This window comes from Indicator indicator, chromosome 7, assembly GCF_027791375.1.
Source record: "Indicator indicator isolate 239-I01 chromosome 7, UM_Iind_1.1, whole genome shotgun sequence".
Taxonomy (NCBI): domain Eukaryota; kingdom Metazoa; phylum Chordata; class Aves; order Piciformes; family Indicatoridae; genus Indicator; species Indicator indicator.
Window position 1 is genome coordinate 6,329,206 of NC_072016.1, and position 18,680 is coordinate 6,347,885.

Here is an 18,680-nt window from a genome sequence, read left to right on the forward strand (position 1 = left end):
TCCACCTGTGTCAGACAGTGATGTCAGCTCTAGGGATATACATCTCAAACTGCACTGAAGAAAGACCATGGCTGTTCAAATACACTGATGGGAGAAAGAGCTACATGTGCAGTAATCTGCCAAAGCTATTGCTCTGCACAGCCTGACTGTTAAAACACACACACACACACAGAAAGAGTCTTCAAATGCAGAAAAGCAGCAGACCTGACAGGAATCAGCTCTGGGTCTCTGAAGAGTCCCTGCACAAAACATGCCTTCATCCAGCAACTGATCATATGCCTTGGGTGCATTGCATTTCCTCTGCGCAATGAGCTTCACATTGGCATCCAAGAGCTGACGAGATACTTGATCTGTGGGATATGGACCAAAGAAAGGAGTCACCTTCCTCCCAGTCTTGTTACAGGTTGTCTTCATTCAAAACACAAGCTTGCCTGCCATTTGGATGGGAAAGGGGAAGAGCAGGGGGGAAATGGATCGTGCTAGCCTGGGGAGAAAAGAAGTGCCTGTCTGAAATGATAAGGGTTTGCATTGGAACCTGAAACTTCACTCAGGACACACTGAGTTGTTGCCTGAATAAACAGCAAAGCCAGGTATTCAGAATTTGGCTCCAATCAGCTCTGCTCATATAATCCTTCTGTTTAAAGGTGCTGGTTGTCTGCAGCTCACACAGGTCCCAGTGGGACTTGGAGCTGCTCAGCACTTCTCAGAGTGGTGCTATTAGATGCTTTAATACGCAAGCTAATGAAACAGATGAAAACTGAAAATCATACAATATTTAAGGGCGATGATTAATTACAGTGACTCTAAAGACATAACTTGACATCTAAAGGCAATAGCCAGTTTCAAAGCACTACATCTGTAGATCATTAAAGGTAGTTTATAAGTTTGGTTCTGCTTGAGTTTCAGGAAATATTCCATTTCTGCAGTGATTTCCTGAAATGCTAATAATAGCTCAGCTCAGAGAAGGAGCCATCTAGTTTGAGCACGTACAAGGTAGGTGATAGTCTTTGCTGAGGGGAAAAAGAAAAACTAAAATACCCTGTACCCTTTTAAGAGACACTTTTTATTTGGAACTTTTAAAAAATGTCCATTAAATTCTGTTGGTGCATTCTGATCAAATGAGCACACTTGTCTCTTGTGGACTTCAATGAGAGTTACATCAGAAGGAAGAATTTGGTCCTATGTATCGTATCAGGCTGTATCAGTCACAAAGCACTAGGACACCTACTGCAGCCTCAGTGACACATTTTCCTTCTGCTGCTTTAGAGCAACACATCAATCAGAACATGAGAAAATGCATTTTTCAGAAAATTGCCATTATCTTTTTTTTAAGCATAGTAATTTCTCCCCTCAGGATTTACTGCGGGCAGGAAAGGTTTTGGGTAGAGCTGGTTGAACTTGAAAAGCTTTGGATTTCCGCCCCCTGCCCCCCCCAATTTTATTATTTTTCAGTGCATCTGAAGATCCAGATGCTGCTTCTGAAAAGCTTTCTCTGACCCAATGGGCTGGAAAACCAAGTGAAAGTTCCCATCTTTCTTGGTCCTGTCTTGAAACACACAAACTATACAATAGCTGCTCTCTTGATACCTTCCTGCTTCTGTTGCTGTCTTCAGGTGAAACCATGACACTGTGTTAGATGGCAAGCCAAAAAAAGCATGTGAGGGATTTTTTTCATAGCTGTGGAAGGTTTGGTTGTCTATCAGTTGGAGAGATCTGCTAATGAGCAATTTCCATGGCAGGGTTTAGCTGCCCATAGTTTTGAGTTCCTTGCCTTGGTTTCACTGAGTGCCTAGCTCCACATTTGGGTCTGGCAATTATTACTGAAAATACTGGTGCACACTGTCACCAAAGTAGCCACCACAGTGCAGCTGGCCCACAAATACCTGTCTCTGTTATGCCCCATCCAGAGATGAAGCAGTCGGTCCCCATGGGAAAGTAGAAGTTAGGCAGACACGCAGTTTTCACATACTTGGTTTCCACTGCGCAGTGACCATCGACTGGCTTCAATTTAAGTAGTGCTGGAGAGAAGATAAACAGCAATAAAAAGTATTGGCAGCTAATTTTAATCCCTCACCATCATTACCAGTGTGTGACACAACTGTGCAAAGCTGCTTATCCCTGGTGGGCCGTTTGCTCTACAGGTCAGATCCATCCCTGTTGTTTTGTTTCTCCTGGACAGTGACTTCTGCCGGCCCATCACAATTCACACCCCAAAGATTCAGATGAGTCTAACCCACAGTTTGGCCTTGTTATTTCCAGAATATAGTCTCAACAGGAAGTTTACATTGACTTTAGTTGGAGAGAGGTGCTGAGGTGAGCACCTCGTTGACTTTAGTTGGAGGTGAGCTATGTGAATATTCAGTTAAAGGGATTTACCAATATCGTTGTGTGGGATACCATTCTTCTCTCTGTATTTGCTATGCACAATGATCTTCTCCACATCAAATATTTGCTCTTGATGCTCTCTCTTCTTGAGGTCTTGCTTTCCAAGGGCTACTTGGAGATTTTCTGCTGGTTGTCTGCAAAAACACATGTGTAAGCTACATGCAGGCACTGTCTATTACTGGTGGTGAAAACCTGCACCTTTAGTATCTGGAAGCTAAGATGTTGCTTCCTGCTCTAAGGCATGGTCAGAAGATTTCCTAAGATCATTCTAGGAGGGCTTAGTCAGGCACGTGTGGGTTTGGACAATACTTGTGCCCTAAAGTTGCTGCAGTTGTGACATAAAGTGATGTAAAGCTCATGAACGTGGCTTGCTTTGAGGGCAGCAGTGCACACCCAGTCTGTTACTGAGGCTGTGGTGATGAGCAGCAACCCGTGGAGCCATCGGAGTACATTGTCTGGGAATACTTGAAATCCTCTGTGCTGGAATGATCTTCAGAGTGTAATCTACTAGTGTCCAAGAATGGTGGTTTCCATCCTATTGGATAAAGATGTAGAAGGAAACATCATAACCTAACTAGCTGGCACATAAATAATTGAAAGTGAGATGCAAATTGTGGCTGTTGTGGAGAAATTAATTACAATGCAACATGATTGCATTGCTTATGATATCCCAATAATCATGAGGCTTTTTATACACTGCAAAACCTTGGGGTTTTGTTTTTTGTTTTTGTTTTTTCCTCTCACACAACTACTTTAGCTCATTGTAGGTGAGCAGGGCATACATTTAATTTGTCACTCCAGCAGGTGTGGTTTTCACGTGTATACATTTTTTCCTGTATGTGTTCATTTTATCACACATGTGTTTTCCTGACAGTTTGATTCCCAGCAACCATTTGGATTGCAGAGAATCTGGATTCCAAACTGTCTTTAACAACCATCCTGATTTTTAAATGTTTATCTACCCTAGACAAAGGTCATGCACCTACTCAATGCAGTGCCCAGCAGTAAGAACCCAGCATGCTTCGATTAGCACTCCACCACAGAAATGTTCACTTCTTTTTGAGGTCTTGGTCTGCAGAGATACCATCCAAGGATGTTTGCCAGCTCTAGTCTTAGCTCCACCATAGATCCTCTTGAATGTGCTTTGAATTTCTGGTTGTCCACATGTTTTGAAACTTTCATTTGGTCCAGGTGGGTCTGTTAGGCTGTCTGTTGGCCATTGGCTCTCTTCAGCTGCAGAGTGTAATGAACCACAGAATTGTTAGGGTTGGAAGGGACCTCAAGGATCATCTAGTTCCATCCTCCCTGCCATGGGCAGAGACACCTCACGCTAGATCAGGTTGCTCACAGCCACATCCAGCCTGGCCTTAAAAATCTCCAGGGATGAGGCTTCCACCACTTCCCTGGGCAACCTGTTTCGGTGTCTCACCACCCTCATGGTGTAAAACTTCTTCCTAACATCCAATCTGAATCTACCCATTTCTATTTTTGTTCCATTCCCCCTAGTCCTATCGTTACCTGACACCCTAATATCAGACTGGGAGTGACCTGCTGCTCTGGATGACCTCCTTGCTCCCAAACAGCTCACTTCTGATATTTTTTACCTGTTCCTGAGCAGGGTGAAACCTCACAGAAGTCCCATTCCACTTCATGATTTTTTCTGATGTAACACCAGGGTTTTTCATCCTCATCAGGATTCCTGAGGGAACAGCTGAGAGCATTAGCCAGCAGGAGTGGGAAATTGCCACAAAATCAGAGCTGTGGATGCTTAAGGGAGCAGTCTCATGCTCCCATATGAGAATCTAACCTCCAAAGATACCCTTTCATAAGACTTGACAAAGAAGATGCATGAGATAAGAGAGTGGGGCTTCTGCCATTTTTCTATCCCCAGACCTATATTAACCCTAAACAAAATGAGAGACTGATTTAGGGAAAGGGGGGCTGCTTTTGGAAGCCCCACATCAGCACAGTTACAGGGAATACCTCTCTAACATCTTGGTATTCTATAGTCAGGCAGTGTCTAGTAAGATCTAAGATCTTAACCCCATCAGTTTTCCAAATTTATAAGCAGTTTGTCCCTGGTGCTCTCTTTGTTAAAGACTTCTGCAGATGTTCACAGGATCACAGGATATTAGGGGTTGGAAGGGACCTCCAGAGATCATTGAGTCCAACCCCCCAACCAGAGCAGGACCATAGAATCCAGCACAGGTTGCACAGGAACAAATCCATATGGATCTTGAAAGTCTCCAGAGAAGGAGACTCCACAACCTCTCTGGGCAGCCTGTTCCAGTGCTCTGTGATCTTCACAGTGAAGAAGTTCTTCCTCATGTTGAGGTGGAACCTCCTGTGCTGTAGTTTATAGCCATTGCCCCTTGTCCTATCACAGGGTGCAAGTGAGCAGAGCCTGTTCCCTCCCTCTTGACCCCCAGCCCTCAGATATTTATAAACATTCATTAAATCCCTTCTCAGTCTTCCCTTCTCCAGACTAAATAGCCCCCAGGTTCCTCAGCCTCTCCTCATCTGGCAATGCTCCAGTCCCTCAATCATCTTGGTAGCTCTCTGTTGGACTCTCTCCAGCAGATCCCTGTCCCTCTTGAATGAGAGAGCCCAAAACTGGATGCAATATTCCAGGTGAGGTCTCACCAAGGCAGAGTAGAGGGGGAGGAGAACCTCCCTGGATCTGATTGGACACACTCTTCTTGACACACCTCTTGGCCACAAGGCCACATTGCTGTCCCATGCAGAACTTGTTATCCTCCAGGACTCCCAGGTCCTTCTCCACAGGGCTGCTCTCCAGCAGATCACCTCCTAACCTGTACTGGTGCAGCTGCGTCAAAATATTACCTGCAGAAGTTGTGTTCACCGATGCCATAGGACTCAGCATCCTCCATGAAGGCATTAATAGGGAAGCCCAGGAGGGCACGGGAATTCCAGTGCAGGCAGGTCTTGCCATTTGCTGCTTGGTTCACTCTTCCTCTGTACTCAGAGGAGGCTTCTTCATAACAGTCGTCCAGTCCTGTAGGAAGACAATGCTGATATCAAAAAGACTTTTGTGTTGCTCCTTGCCTCTTCCTTCCCTTCCTTGTCCTGTGTTCATTTTAGGGAGGCTCAGAGAGACCTACTGGGTCGTGTAATGATATCCCTTATCCTACACAGGCCAGAAATAAGAGTGATATTCCAAATCTGTCCAGCTTGAAGCCTGATTAACTGCAAATGCCTGAAACCTCTTTGCATGGTAAAGACCTAGCAGCTAAGAGATGTCTTAGTGCCAAAGAAGAATCTCTTCTTCGGTGGCCTGGGCAAGAAATGATATCAGCAAGATTAGACAGCAGTGGGGACAGAGCTGCTATCACACTAGGTCAATGTGCTGCCTGGAGGCTTTACCTGTACCCTCTCCCCCAGAGCTGTGACTTACCAATCTCACAGAATCTCCCTCTGAAAGCTTCAGGGCACTTGCAGGTGAATTTGGATCTGACTCTGTGCCGTAGGCAGACACCTCCATTTTTGCAAGGGTTCGGCCTGCACGGGGAAGATGCTGGCAACGTGGAAAACACAGAACAGCCTTATCACTCTGCTGAATGACATACAGCCATGCCCAATGAAAACTGGGGAGAGCTCCCTCTTAGCCTGTTGGCTTTGAGTTCTTAGGAAGTTTTTTAAAATGCTTATCACCATGGGATTTATGGGTGGCTGTATCACCACCCTGCAAATCAAGCATGGCTCATCACTGGCCAGCCCCATGGATGGGAGCCGTAGCAGACTGGATGACTAGGGTAGGACAACCCTCTGCAAAGGGCTGCATGTGATTTCCCATCACTGACCAGCCATGATAAGGCAACCTTGCCACGTTGTCCCCATCACGACTCACTCAGCACCCTGCTGAGTGCTTACCTCGCTTGCAGTTGGGTCCCTTGTAGGGGTGGTTGCAGCTGCACTGAAAATATGGTGGGGTTAATGTAATCAAGCAGTCTCCCCCATGGCACCTCTCCTTCTGACACATGTCTTTCACTGTGGAAAACAGAGACATGAGGTACTTCTTCAACATTTCCTCATGCACAAGAGCTGTGCCCTCACAGGGGTCATGGGAAGATGCACTTGGACTTGATACCCCAAGGAGGCTTTCATTTGGCTGGTGTGAACTTGGGATTTCCCTTCTTGTCAGCATTTATGATAAAAGACCTGCAGGACTGGTGAGCAGTTCCCTACTGCCCACCTGGCAGGGGATTGAGATGTGCTTCCTGCACACCTGAAGTCTATTTTATGGGATGCTGCTTTAGGCTGACCTTGTTCTGGACGAGGAGTTTAGCATGAGACCTATGAACATGACTGTGGTGGGCTGGCAAAAACCTCAGCTTTGTGAACAGTGGATTGGTGAAGTCCTGTGTTTGCTTCCACTGACAGAGCTGTAACAGCAGCACCAGCAGCCACAGCAGGGAGTGTAAATCAGCAGAAGAGAGATTACCTTTCTCGCATGTAGTCCCAGCATACGGCTCAGGGCAGAGACAGGAGAAGCTGCTTCCTCTCTTTTCACACCCACCGTTGTTCTTGCAGGGGCTGGAGGAGCAGGGGTCTGCTGGGGGAAGGATGGAGATCTTTTAGCTTTACTTTCAGCTTGACCACCTCCATCTTCTGCTTTTTCTTCTTACATTTTCTGACAGGAGAAGGCTGCTTTCCGGGGCACAGAATCTCATGTGAGATGCACCACACTTAGGCATCAGCTCAGCAGCTATGGGAGCAGTTCTGAATTGCTGCAGAGCTGTGGTAACGGGTCACAGCTTTGGGTCTGGAGCTCCTCAGCTCTCTTTGCCATGCCTGTGGTGGAGCTGTAATGAGGCACCCTCCTTTGCTTGGGGACATATTTATCTCTGTGGTGGAGCTGTAATGAGGCACCCTCCTTTGCTTGGGGACAGATTTATCTCTGTGGCAGTGGCAGAAGCAGATGCCTTAAGAGGCAGAGCTGGTCCTGGATGTCTGGCTTTATGCAGTCAGGGTGGAGCATCTGGATTTGGCATTGCCCTGGGCACAACAGTGCTCTAAATCACCTCTGGAAAAGCCATGCACCATTGCTATACTGTAAAATATCCCTGGGGGGCTACTGTTCCAAGGGAACAGGCAGCTGCTGAGAATCATTTGAGTGCTGCTCCCTATGCCATGCTCAACCTCTCTGTTCCAGGCTGCCAGGAGCAACGCCTCAGCTCTGCTTTCCTTGTACCAGGGGATAACCCAGGGAATGTTACAGGCAACCTCCCTGTCTCTTCTTTTGTGTTTCCTGTTCTCCTGAAGTTTGGCAAAACAGGAAAAAAAAAAAAAAAGAAAAAAAAAGAAAAAAAAGAAAAGAAGAAAGAAAAAACTCTGCAACTGAGAAAACAAAGGCTAGGGGAAAAAAAAAAAAAAAGAAACCTGCTCTATATTTGGTTCCCAGCATAAATACAGAACATATATCCCATGAAAACAGCAATTACATCTTACAGTGTCTATAGACAAATAAGCCTGTGCTTTTTTGTAGTAGCAATCAGAAATGTTCTGCATGATCAGAATCCGTCCTGTGAAACTCAAGAGATAAAACACAGGCTCTTTACAAGAGAAATAAAAAAGAGAACATTGCAAACAATCCTCCTAACTCATCCCTTTGATGCAGGCATTTTGAGAGTAGGCTGGCAGCCCAGGCCTGCCATGCTCATGCTGCAAGCGCAGGGTTGGGATTTTACCCCTTCCTCACCTCCCTACCCACCCCTCAGAGATACCTTTTCCAGTATCACTGTAGCCAAAAAATTCCTCAAACCAGTCAGGGTCCTCAGAGGGGTGCTGCTGGGGGAAGGGGTCCTGCTCTGCTTGTGTGTACTCATCGTAGTACTCGTATTCATCAGCCTCATCTGCAGGGAAGGAAGGGTGAGAAGAAAGTGTTAGAACAGAGGAACTAAAACTGCCAGAAGAAGAGAAAGTATGAAAGAAGTTATTCCCTGGGATGGACAGTCCTTTTCTCCTTCTGCTTGTTTGGGATGTCAGGAGGTCCAGAGCTTGCACTGTCCTGAGGACCAAAGGTGCTGTTCAGCTCTTCCTTGGGAAGAGCTCACCCAGTGCCCAGCACAGACAGCACTACAGAACACTGGGATTCTGTCCTCTCTGACACTCCTGGAGGGTGCTGGGTCTCTGGTGCTTAGCTGGCTTCTACAGTGGCATCCAGAATGCACCAGGGGGGACAAAGGTGGTGGCACTGCAGGCATAGACATAAACGCCCTGCATAGCACCACAGCCAGGAGAGATGGTGATGGCTGTTACCAGAACAGGAGGAAAAGGAGGTTTAGATTCCTACAAGGAGTTTCCTTTATCAAACTGCTTTGATCACCAGCATCACCAGTACCACAGAGTGAGGCAAGACCTTCGCTGGCACGTGGCTGACTGCTGCATGTAGGAACACAGAAAATCATTTCAAGGGAAATTGGATGGGAGCAAGAGCCCAAGGCACCTGCACACATATATGGCTCCTCATCCATAAAATCCCTTTTTGGGAGTGAGAGCCTGGTGCAGCAGGCACATGCTGAAAAGTCCATCCTTGCCTCAGCCAAGCCTGCAGCATCCCAGCAGCCAGCATCCTCCTCAGGAGCCTGGCAGGACCCACAGCTCTGCCAGCCCACATTTGGGGTGGTTGGTTGATTAAAGTGGGCTGGCAGCTCCTTGCACAGGTATGGCTGCTGCCAGTGGAAGCCACTCCAGTGTTTCAAAGACAAGTTATGGTAATGAGCAAAGCTAAGCTATACACAGAGACATTTAAAAAAGCTCTCCCCTAGGGCTGGACCAATGGCCCCATGGATAATGCTCTGCCTTGAACTGATTATCAACTGCATTATCTTAGTTTTCTCTCCTCATTCTTTTGCTTGCAGCCTTCATCTTTATTCTTTCTTTGCTTCTGAAAAAAAAAAAAGAAATTCCACTTTTGTACAATGGGTGTTTTATATTTCATATTAAAATAGAACTGTCTTTTTTTCTTCTTCTTCTTCTTCTTCTTCTTTTTTTTTTTTTTGCCTACATGCCAACTCTCGTTTCTCACATTAAAAAAAAAAAAGTGGAAAAAAAAGTGGAAAGTTTCACCTCATTTATTGCTATGTCAAGTCAAGACTCCTTTTCCTCAGCTCATTATTTCCACAGGAGCTGAGTCTCGACAGTGTGCAAGTGTTGCAGAAGTATGTGCTTTGCTGAGGAACAGAAGGATCTCACTGGAAGATAAGGACATTGTCTACAGTGAACAAAATTAAATTTAATGTGCTGTAGTTAAGAAAGAAAAACAAAAAAAGAAGGTTTTGCCTGAAATGCAGCCTGCAAGCTCACTTTGTCAGAGGGGAGATTTTTGCAAGTGAACTGGAGTTTGGGGGAATTGTCTCAGGGAGTCTGATTTTGTTTCCCCTGTTTATTTTCCAAATCTTAGTGGGGAATGTTGCCTTTCATTCCATAGATGCTTTCAAGAAGTATTCTGAGGGATTGGGTAGCCCTTTGCGTGGAAAAGATAGACCTGTTACAAGTTACAGAGGATAAACAGGGGAATTATGGGTCCCAAAAGCAGACTGCAGACATGTCCAGTGTGCTTTACAGAGGCTGGTCAGGACTCTCTTGAGTCAACAGAGGGAAAACAAGTGCCCCAAATGAGATCAAAAAGCTAAGCTGTTGTAGAAGCATCTACCATGATTTTTAAACCAACTTCTCAGTGTAAGTATGGGGTAGAGAAATAAGGATTCTCTCACTGCATTTTGTTACATAATTTTTTAGCAATTAATTAAACATTAAGATGTGGACATCCTGGAACGTGTCCAGAGAAGGGCCATGAGGATGAGCAGGGAGCTGGAGCTCCTCTCTTATGAAGACAGATTGAGAGAGTTGGGGTTGTTCAGTCTGGAGAAGAGAAGGCTCCATGGAGACCTTATTGTGGCCTTCCAGTATCTGAAGGGGGCTACAAGAAAGCTGGGGAGGGACTTTTTAGGGTGTCAGGGAGTGATAGGACTGGGGGGAATGGATCCAAGCTAGAGGAGGGAAGATTTAGATTAGATGTTAGGAAGAAAGTCTTCATCATAAGGGTGGTGAGACACTGGAACAGTTTGCCTATGGAGGTGGTGGAAGCCTCATCCCTGGAAGTTTTTTAAGGCCAGGCTGGATATGGCTCTAGGCAACCTGATCTAGTGGAAAGTGTCCCTGCCCATGGCAGGGGGTTAGAACTAGATGATCCTTGAGGTCCCTTCCAACCCTGACAATTCTGTGATTCTATTCCACGATTTATTAACATTATGAAATTCTTTGTTGTCCCATTCTGGGCTATTTCAAGTGCACCTCTGTGATAAAACCCAAGTTAGCCAAGGTGAAATTCAAGTTTTGTGGGAACAGGTTTATGCACACCTGAGTCCAGCTTGGCACCCTGCAGCCCCTAAGGATGGTACTTTCTGGTGGCCAGGGCTGAGGACAAGAGGGCAGCACCAAGCAACCCCTCAAGAATTGGCTATTACAATTGCACGAAATTTTATGACCAAACCCATAGAGTTAAGGTTGGATGCAGAAAGGATTCAAGAAACATCAGCAAACCCTTTTGGGTACCCTTGGCCCCTCCCTGTGAATAGTGGGATTTGGGAAGCTGAGCTGGTCTGTCAGGAGACCAGACAATGTGACATGAGACTGCAGCTGATCTGAGAAATTACTAACATCCCTGCTTTCTCCATCTCCATCCCTCTTCATGAAACTCTGAAGCAGAAATAGCTTCTATGGGTCACACAAGTGATGCTTTCCATCTCTCAGCTACTCCACGTCCTCTCCAGCAGTAGGAAGCAGTGAAAAACAAAGAACAGAAAACCCTGACATGGGTACATCAAACTGAAAGACATCTTATTTTTCACTGCTTTGACACTAAATAACTATTTGGCTTCCACATCTCTTATTTAAGAAGTGCTCCCATTCCATTTTTTTAATTATTCATAACAAGCCATAGGTTTAGTAAAGCAAAACTAACATTTTCTTATTTTATCTGAGCACATAATTAACACACACAGTCTGATACATTGATTTAAAGATATTACTAAATCAGAGTGTTCCTTCTTTGTAAGTGTTGGAAAACCTTTACATGCTTTAAAAAAGCAGTGATCTGACATTTGTCACTGAAATGTGACTATTACATGAAATTAAATTAGACATCCTGCATGCAAATTTTCAAAGAATAACTTTCCTCTGTGTAGTACAAAAAAAAAAAAAATACCCCATAATTGATAGGCAGAGATTGACTTTTAAAGCTCCAACTCAGCTTTGAGGTCTGGGTGATCTTTTAAACTCCTCAAGCTTTCATCTGCAGTTTTTCACATTGACAAGAGCTGTCAATCAAGGGATGGATTTCTGATCAATATCCCCTTGTTCATTAGCTTCCACGGGCTCTCTGTAAGGGAGAGAACAGATATCCCAGCGCTGGCAGTCACACTGCTTTCAAAACCTTCGCTGGATCGAGCCGTGACTAATGTTCTGAGTGGGAAAGTGATGCATGAGGATGCCATCCAGTGACCTGAATTGCCAGGTAACTTTGTTGGTCTGCAGCTGTCAAGATGAGTGATGTGCAAAGTTAAAGACTATTGCCAACACACGTCGAGAGCGCCAGGAAGGACCCAGCCTTTATTCAGGCTCTCTGAACCTCTGGGGACTGACTGAAATCTGGCCTAATTTAAGCAGGATGAGTTTTCCTACCACCTTTCTAAATACTTTTTGTCTCCAGCTCTGAGGATAATGTCCTGTTATTTTTTTTTATGAGGCTGAAATCCTGACTGTATTTTAAATAATGAGATCTCCCCCGTTTACTTCTGCGGGGACGAGACTTCATGGTATTTCTCCCCTTCTACGCAGGCTGTGCCTGGCAGTTTCTGCAGCTTCAGAAAGAAATTGCAAAAGAAGTGAAACCAGCTAACAACAAAGCCAGCAAGCCCTTCAAACAGCTTTGTGGCTGTTACTTAAAAGCAGTTTTGCAGCACCTTTTCCTCGGAGGGACGGGAAGGTGACTGACAGCAGCTGAAGGGGACCCACAGGAGGCCGAGGAGTGCAGGGGTGGTGGAGGGACAGAGCTAAGAACCACAAAGCGTAAGGGAGGGAATGAATCAAGAAATTGTGAAAGGGATACTCCACCATCAAAACACAAATCAAACAGTTTGCACAAGGCTTGTGTGTAAAGCCTGAAGCCACAAGTCTGTGGGCAAATACTTGCAGCAGACAAATACTGAGCTCAGATGCACAACTGATCGGGAAATCGATTTTCTGCTCACACCTTGTTAGAAGAACAACAGTGATTTGGAGAAAGAAGCTGTGCTGTAGGAGCACAGGAGCACAGGAGCACAGGAGCACCTGAACTTGCAGGTTTAACCTGGAAGCCAATATGCTACTTGAATGAACAGGAATGTGACCAAATAATGAGTTCATAGTGAAAGCCACACTCTTTTTTGGAGGTAAATGAGTAAAATTAATGTAATACTTTATTAGCTATAAATTATGAACTCAGATCTAAAATCCACTGACATCAAGAAAAAGGAAGAGCTGAGCTTACCCATAAAAATACTAAACTTATCAATAAAACCACAATCTTCTGCTGGACCAAGTGGGCTGTGTAAGGATGTACAAATCATCACTACAATCTGTACATCCTCACACAACGTTCATCACAGCCTTTCCCTTATCAACATCTTAATGCTACATAGTCTTTAATGATTTTTTTGCTTCCACAAGCTTGTAAATGTTTTTTGAACCCTCTTGCACTTTGGAGGAAACCTAGCAAAACTACATTCCACAGTTAGTTGTATGCTGCAAGAGAAAGTTATCCTTCCATTATCTGATCTTCACTTTTTTTGCACAATTAGACTCTTGGTTTATCCTTCCGTGAGTTTTGCAGCCCAGTGCCATGACCTCTCCTCCAGACCATAGCCCACTGTGTCACCTATGAGTCCCCAAAGCTGTGTTGAGCACATGAAGCCACAGAGTGGCAGAAAATCCCTGTCTTGGAACAGAGGTGTGAGTTGCAGGTATGATCTAGGAGTACCCTATGATCAGCTGCAAATTGTTACTGCTGCTCTAACTCTGGTTTTAGCTCCAGTGTGCCAGACACACTCCTGGCTGGGGCTCCAGACAACATTGTCTCCCCTGCCAATATTGATACAGAGCACATGTGGAGATCTGGAAGTGCTCACCATATGATTTGTCCAAAGTCAAGCAAATTTTCTAGTTGGTCACAGGCCTTATTTTAAGCTAAGCAAAGCTGTGCATGAAATGAATCAAATTCAGTGCTGGGCACTAGTGAAGGCTTTTGACAGAGCGGGTCACTTGCCTCTTGGTTTTTGTACGGAGAAGTTAAAATGAAGAAATTAAACCACTTACCATGTAGAAGGTCAGCCAGTGAGAAGAAATGGGAAGCCTGCATGAGATAAAAAAAACCAGAGAGTCAGTTTCTGAAAAAAAAAAAGCCAGCAGACAACTCAATTTAGGGCATAAAGTTTCTCTTTGCCCCTTGTACTGGACATCCAGATAAGCTCATTACCCACTTTGGAGCTAACTGGGTTGGAATTTAAGAGCTCTTTCAAAAGATTAACAAAATGTCTTAAAACACTCTCTGCTCCCAATGACCCATGTGGGAGCTCTGACTTTTCTGAGCACCCAGCCCACGCCAACTGGGCTCCTGTCCTTTGGGAGGCACCTGTTCTGGACTGGTTAAATTGCCTCTTTGCTTACTAAGCGACCACGCACTGGCTATTTGTCTCATTTCTCTGAGATACCAACAGAGGCCATATTCCAGCCAGCTGCCAAAGCCAGAGGCCAAGGCAGAGCAGAGGATGGGCAGCATGGCAGAGCCTGAGAGCCTATGTCTGCTGCAGCCAGTCCTATCTGGACCTCAGAGCTGGAAGGTTGTCAACAACCTTTGGATGGAAAAGAACATCTCTGGCACTTCCCATGAGGAAATGCCATGTGTCTGACCTCCAGCATGGGGCTCCAGCCTTTCCTGCCTGGCTCCTGATCAAGGCAAGTGACAAAAGGGAACAGAAGAAGGAAAACAGCTCTCAGCCTTTGAAGAGTATAAGTGAGGCTTGTCTAAAAGGAGACACACTGACTCCACACCAGGATGCAGCCCCTGCGTGATGATTTCAGCTCGCCTTGCCTCTCGCTCTAAACCCCAGCTGTGGACGGGATTACCTGCCTGTGATGAGAACACACATGCTAGCAGTGGGTGTAAAGAAGGAGATTTGGAGCTGCTATTCTTCATCCCTCACATGATTTGTCAGAAGAAAAAGCATTACCAAAGTTGGACCAGATGATCCCTGGGGTCCCTTCCAACCTGACATTTTGTGATTCTTTGGATTTAATACATGTAGTAAAGACAGCATAGGCGCACACACACTCATACACAGTTATTGTGAGCAGAGATAGAATTAAGCTCTAAATACAGCTCCTGTTTAGTTGTGCATTATATACAGAAACTGTATATAGAAGAAAGTCACTCTCAGCAAACACCAGCTATGACTAAGAACAAATGAATCAGAAGCAAAGAGTAAGAAACAGGACCAAAAAAAAAAAGTACATAACTGACATTTGCAAATATTAACAAGAATATATAAATGAGGTCTTGCTTCAGGCACGTTTGTGTCCCTCTTGTGTTTGAGCCAGGCAGAACAGACACTCCAGCTTCCCCCTTCCCACTGACTTTAATGAAGCGACATCATTCCCTGAACCGCTCAGTGGAGCCCCTTTCCAGGTACACTTAAGTAGCCACACACATACAAAGCTAAATCCTTTGCAGCTGGAAGGACACATCCATTCACACAATTGCCCCTCCTGAATGAGTGAGGAGATGATGGTAAATCAGATGGTTGTAAAAGCTCTGCCCTTGGTGTATATGTTTCCGGAGAGCAGGTACAGGTTTTGTCAGATCCTTTGCCAGACCCCAGTAGACTCTGTATAAAGAAAGGTCTAATTGCTTCATTTACAATTAGTGGTAGCATTCATCCATAAACACAGACCAAAACAAACCCTGCAAGTGTGTGTTCTTTCAGAGGAACAGATGAAACAAAGAACAAGGAAGCTGCAGCAGGAGCAGGATGAAGCAAGAAACATTTGACCTCCTTCCTCAGCTCTCCACAGTGCCCTGTTGTGCTGCTTGCCTGTTTGAAAGGGTTTGGGGACAGAATGGTTTGACTTCGGTGAGGCTGCCCTGCACCTGAGGCAGCCCCTGGCACCACAAGGGAACATCAGAGAGTTTCAGCCCAGGCTGAGTGAGGTGCAGGATGTGACTGCAACCATTCTTTTCCAGGCACCAGTTTCCCCCAGCTGTAGGGCAGACATGATAGTATCACACTGCTGGGGAGGTGGCCCATACCAGGAAAATGAGAAAAAGAAGAGAACTAGCACTTTGCTATACTATTTTCTTCTCCAGGTTACCCACCTACCCCTCCCAACCAAGCATTCTTCCATGGGCAGAGTAGAAGGGCAGATACCCTAAATTCCTTTTTGCTGTAAGTCAGTGTCCTAGCACTGTGCAGGTTTCTGGGGACATCCTTCAGAGCAGGCAGTGGTTTGTTCTCTAGGGTGGCTGAATCCCAAATTTTCATTCCTGCTTTTGGATGAAAGCTTCTAGCTGCTGCAACAGTACAAATGTTACTGAGAATAAAAGCTCCTGGAACACCTGGCACAGAGAATCCAAAAGTTAAACCCAGTCCTTACTGTGTGGCTCTAGTGTCCTATTTCCCCCCCTTATGTACCTGCCATAAGCTGAAGCAGCAGTGACAGGGAACAAAACCTCAGGCAGAGCTGAATCTCAGCACGAGACTTTTCTCCTCCCTCCTGAGGTCCACCAAACCACTCTCCAAACCACACTGATTTTGAAGTGTTTTCACCTCCGATAGCCAGCACAGGGCCACAGTTAAGTGCTTTGGCTCCCTGCATGAGGCTCTCCACGGTGGTGTGCAGCAGAGGGAAGGAAGAGCTCGCCTCCTTCCCTCTGGCCTGCTTGAGTTCGCTCTTTCCCGGAGCCATGAGGGGATGCAGGATGCAGAAGGCAGCTGTTAGGAGAGGGCACAGGTTGGGGGCTGTCGGGGTGGGGGGTCCAGAAAGGGACTGCAGGTGGGAGAGGGTGCAGGATGGGGCTGCAGGAAGGGATGCAGGCAGGGGCGGCGAAGGCAGGGTCTCTGCTCCTGCCTGCTGTGCCGTATTTGCTCATGGCCAGCAGAGGAGGATCTTGTCCTTCCGACGAGGTGCAGTACGGCGTCCAACGGGGAGCAGGATTCAAACAAAAGGAAGGGGTGGCGGGGGGAAGAAGATACTAGACTGTGGGGCTGATTTCACCAAACAGCCTGCTTGCTGCAGCTCGACAGCGATACTTCGTGCGCTCTCTCAAGAGGGAATAACATCACTGGATCCTGTTCGTAGAGACAGGGGACAAAAGCTGGAGGAATTTGCAGAGAGCAGTTTTAAATCTGATTGCTTTAGGCTCATAAAAAACAAACCCTGCAAAAACAAACAAACAAACAAACAAAGAAAACGTGGAGAGATGTTTTCTATGGGTACCAGAGCATTGCTGAGTGTGGAGCAGATTACATCTATAGGGCTCCTGGAAAAAAAGGTGGGGAAATGGCTGAAATTCAAAATATCCTCATTTTACCTGTCCTTTGTTGTCATCATCATCATCATCATAATGATTAGCACTTTACCAAAGCTTCATGCCTCCAAAGGATCATCAAAACTTTGCTAACTGGGGTTTGCACCAAGGTTGCTGTGATATTTCCTATACCATGACAGTATTTTCCCATTTCAGCTCCTCAAGAAAGTGAGACTAATGAAATGTAATAGTTTTCAAACATTAATGCCAGAACCATGAACTTTCTGGGTCTCATGAGAGAATCCTACATCTCTTCCCCAGGCAAAAATGTACAGTTTATCTCTGGTGATTCTTTGTGGAAAACGAAAACCAAAACAAACCAATGACCCCCCCAAGAAAAAACAAAACAAAACAAAAACCCACAAAAACCCCAACCAAACACAAAAAATCCCAAACCCAAACCACTACCAAACAAGCAACAAACCAAACCAACCAACCAAACGAAAGATTTGTTCCTATATTCAAGAGAAGTTATTTACAGCTTCCAAGGGCATTCTGCAGTTGAACTGTTGGTTGTGTCTCAGGTATGTTTGTTACCCCTTATTACAATCAAAATGAATAACTAAAAGAGAAAAGCAGGTGGAGAAACAGAGAGCACGGAGGTGACAACACAGGATGAATTTACATGTGTGCAAACCAGAAGTAATTCCAGAGAAATCTGTGTAGCTACCCAAGCTGCTGTGACAGACTAGCAAAAGGGATGGAAATCACCTGTACACACACACATTTTGCAACAGAACCCTTATGGTGAAGAATTTCTTCCTCCTACCCAATCTAAATCTACCCATTTCACTTTTTGCTCTATTCCCCCCAGTCCTATCACTACCTGACACCCTAAAAAGTCCCTCCCCAGCTTTCTTGTAGGCCCCCTTAAGATGCTGGAAGGCCACAATAAGGTCTCCTCAGAGCCTTCTCTTCTGTAGACTGAATAGCCCCAACTCTCTCAATCTTTCCTCATAGGAGACATGCTCCAGCCCTCTATCCCTTCCAACCCTAACAATTCTATGACTCTAACACTAGAGTTCAAACACTAAACTGTGTTGGTAGGAATTGGCCTATTCATTTAATTGTACTAATCTGTGAAAATGCTCCTGCAGCTTGCTGAGAAGTGGCCTCCATCACAGAGAAACAAGCATACCCCCTTTCATTTCCTCTGTGCAGTCACAGCTTTGCAGACAAGGAGGTGGGATGGGAATGAACAGGAGAACTAGGATGGATATTTGATCAGCTTCCATCCACGACTGACATGAAGGAGCCATGGTGGCAGACACAACTACTGCCTTTTCGTAGTGAACCCCTTGATCCTGCTGACAGCTCTCGGTGGGAACCTTTGTCTGGGCTCCTGGCCAAAGAAGGAGGGAATCAACAGTTCTGATGCTCTTACAATCAGCCAGATTTTTGCCTGCAACCATCTTGGGTAGTGACAGTCTTTGAACTTCAAGGGAAAATGGCTTTTCCAGCAATGACATTGTATTTCTCAGCCAAGGCCATGGTTGCAGCACAATGAAAGCAGGGCATATTATCATCTGGAGCACACATGTAGCACATGTTGTATTTTTAGCCTGGGAAACCATTCTCTGAAAAGATTCCACCAAAACTTCTGAGTTCTTCACCTCTTTTCTAACCAGGCATCTTCTGCCTCCACAATGAA

At 45.5% G+C, this 18,680-nt stretch overlaps 1 protein-coding gene across 1 annotated transcript in view; it reads right to left on the reverse strand.

Moving 5' to 3' along the window:
• HABP2 (hyaluronan binding protein 2) overlaps positions 1-18,680 on the reverse strand; it is a 34,150-nt gene that overhangs the window by 2,490 nt on the left and 12,980 nt on the right. Inside the window, 11 exon segments of the mRNA XM_054382333.1 lie at positions 205-344; positions 1,878-2,018; positions 2,377-2,519; positions 3,372-3,618; positions 3,990-4,084; positions 5,230-5,401; positions 5,801-5,920; positions 6,277-6,393; positions 6,848-6,958; positions 8,130-8,258; positions 13,762-13,798. Coding sequence (XP_054238308.1) covers positions 205-344; positions 1,878-2,018; positions 2,377-2,519; positions 3,372-3,618; positions 3,990-4,084; positions 5,230-5,401; positions 5,801-5,920; positions 6,277-6,393; positions 6,848-6,958; positions 8,130-8,258; positions 13,762-13,798 — 1,452 coding nt within the window.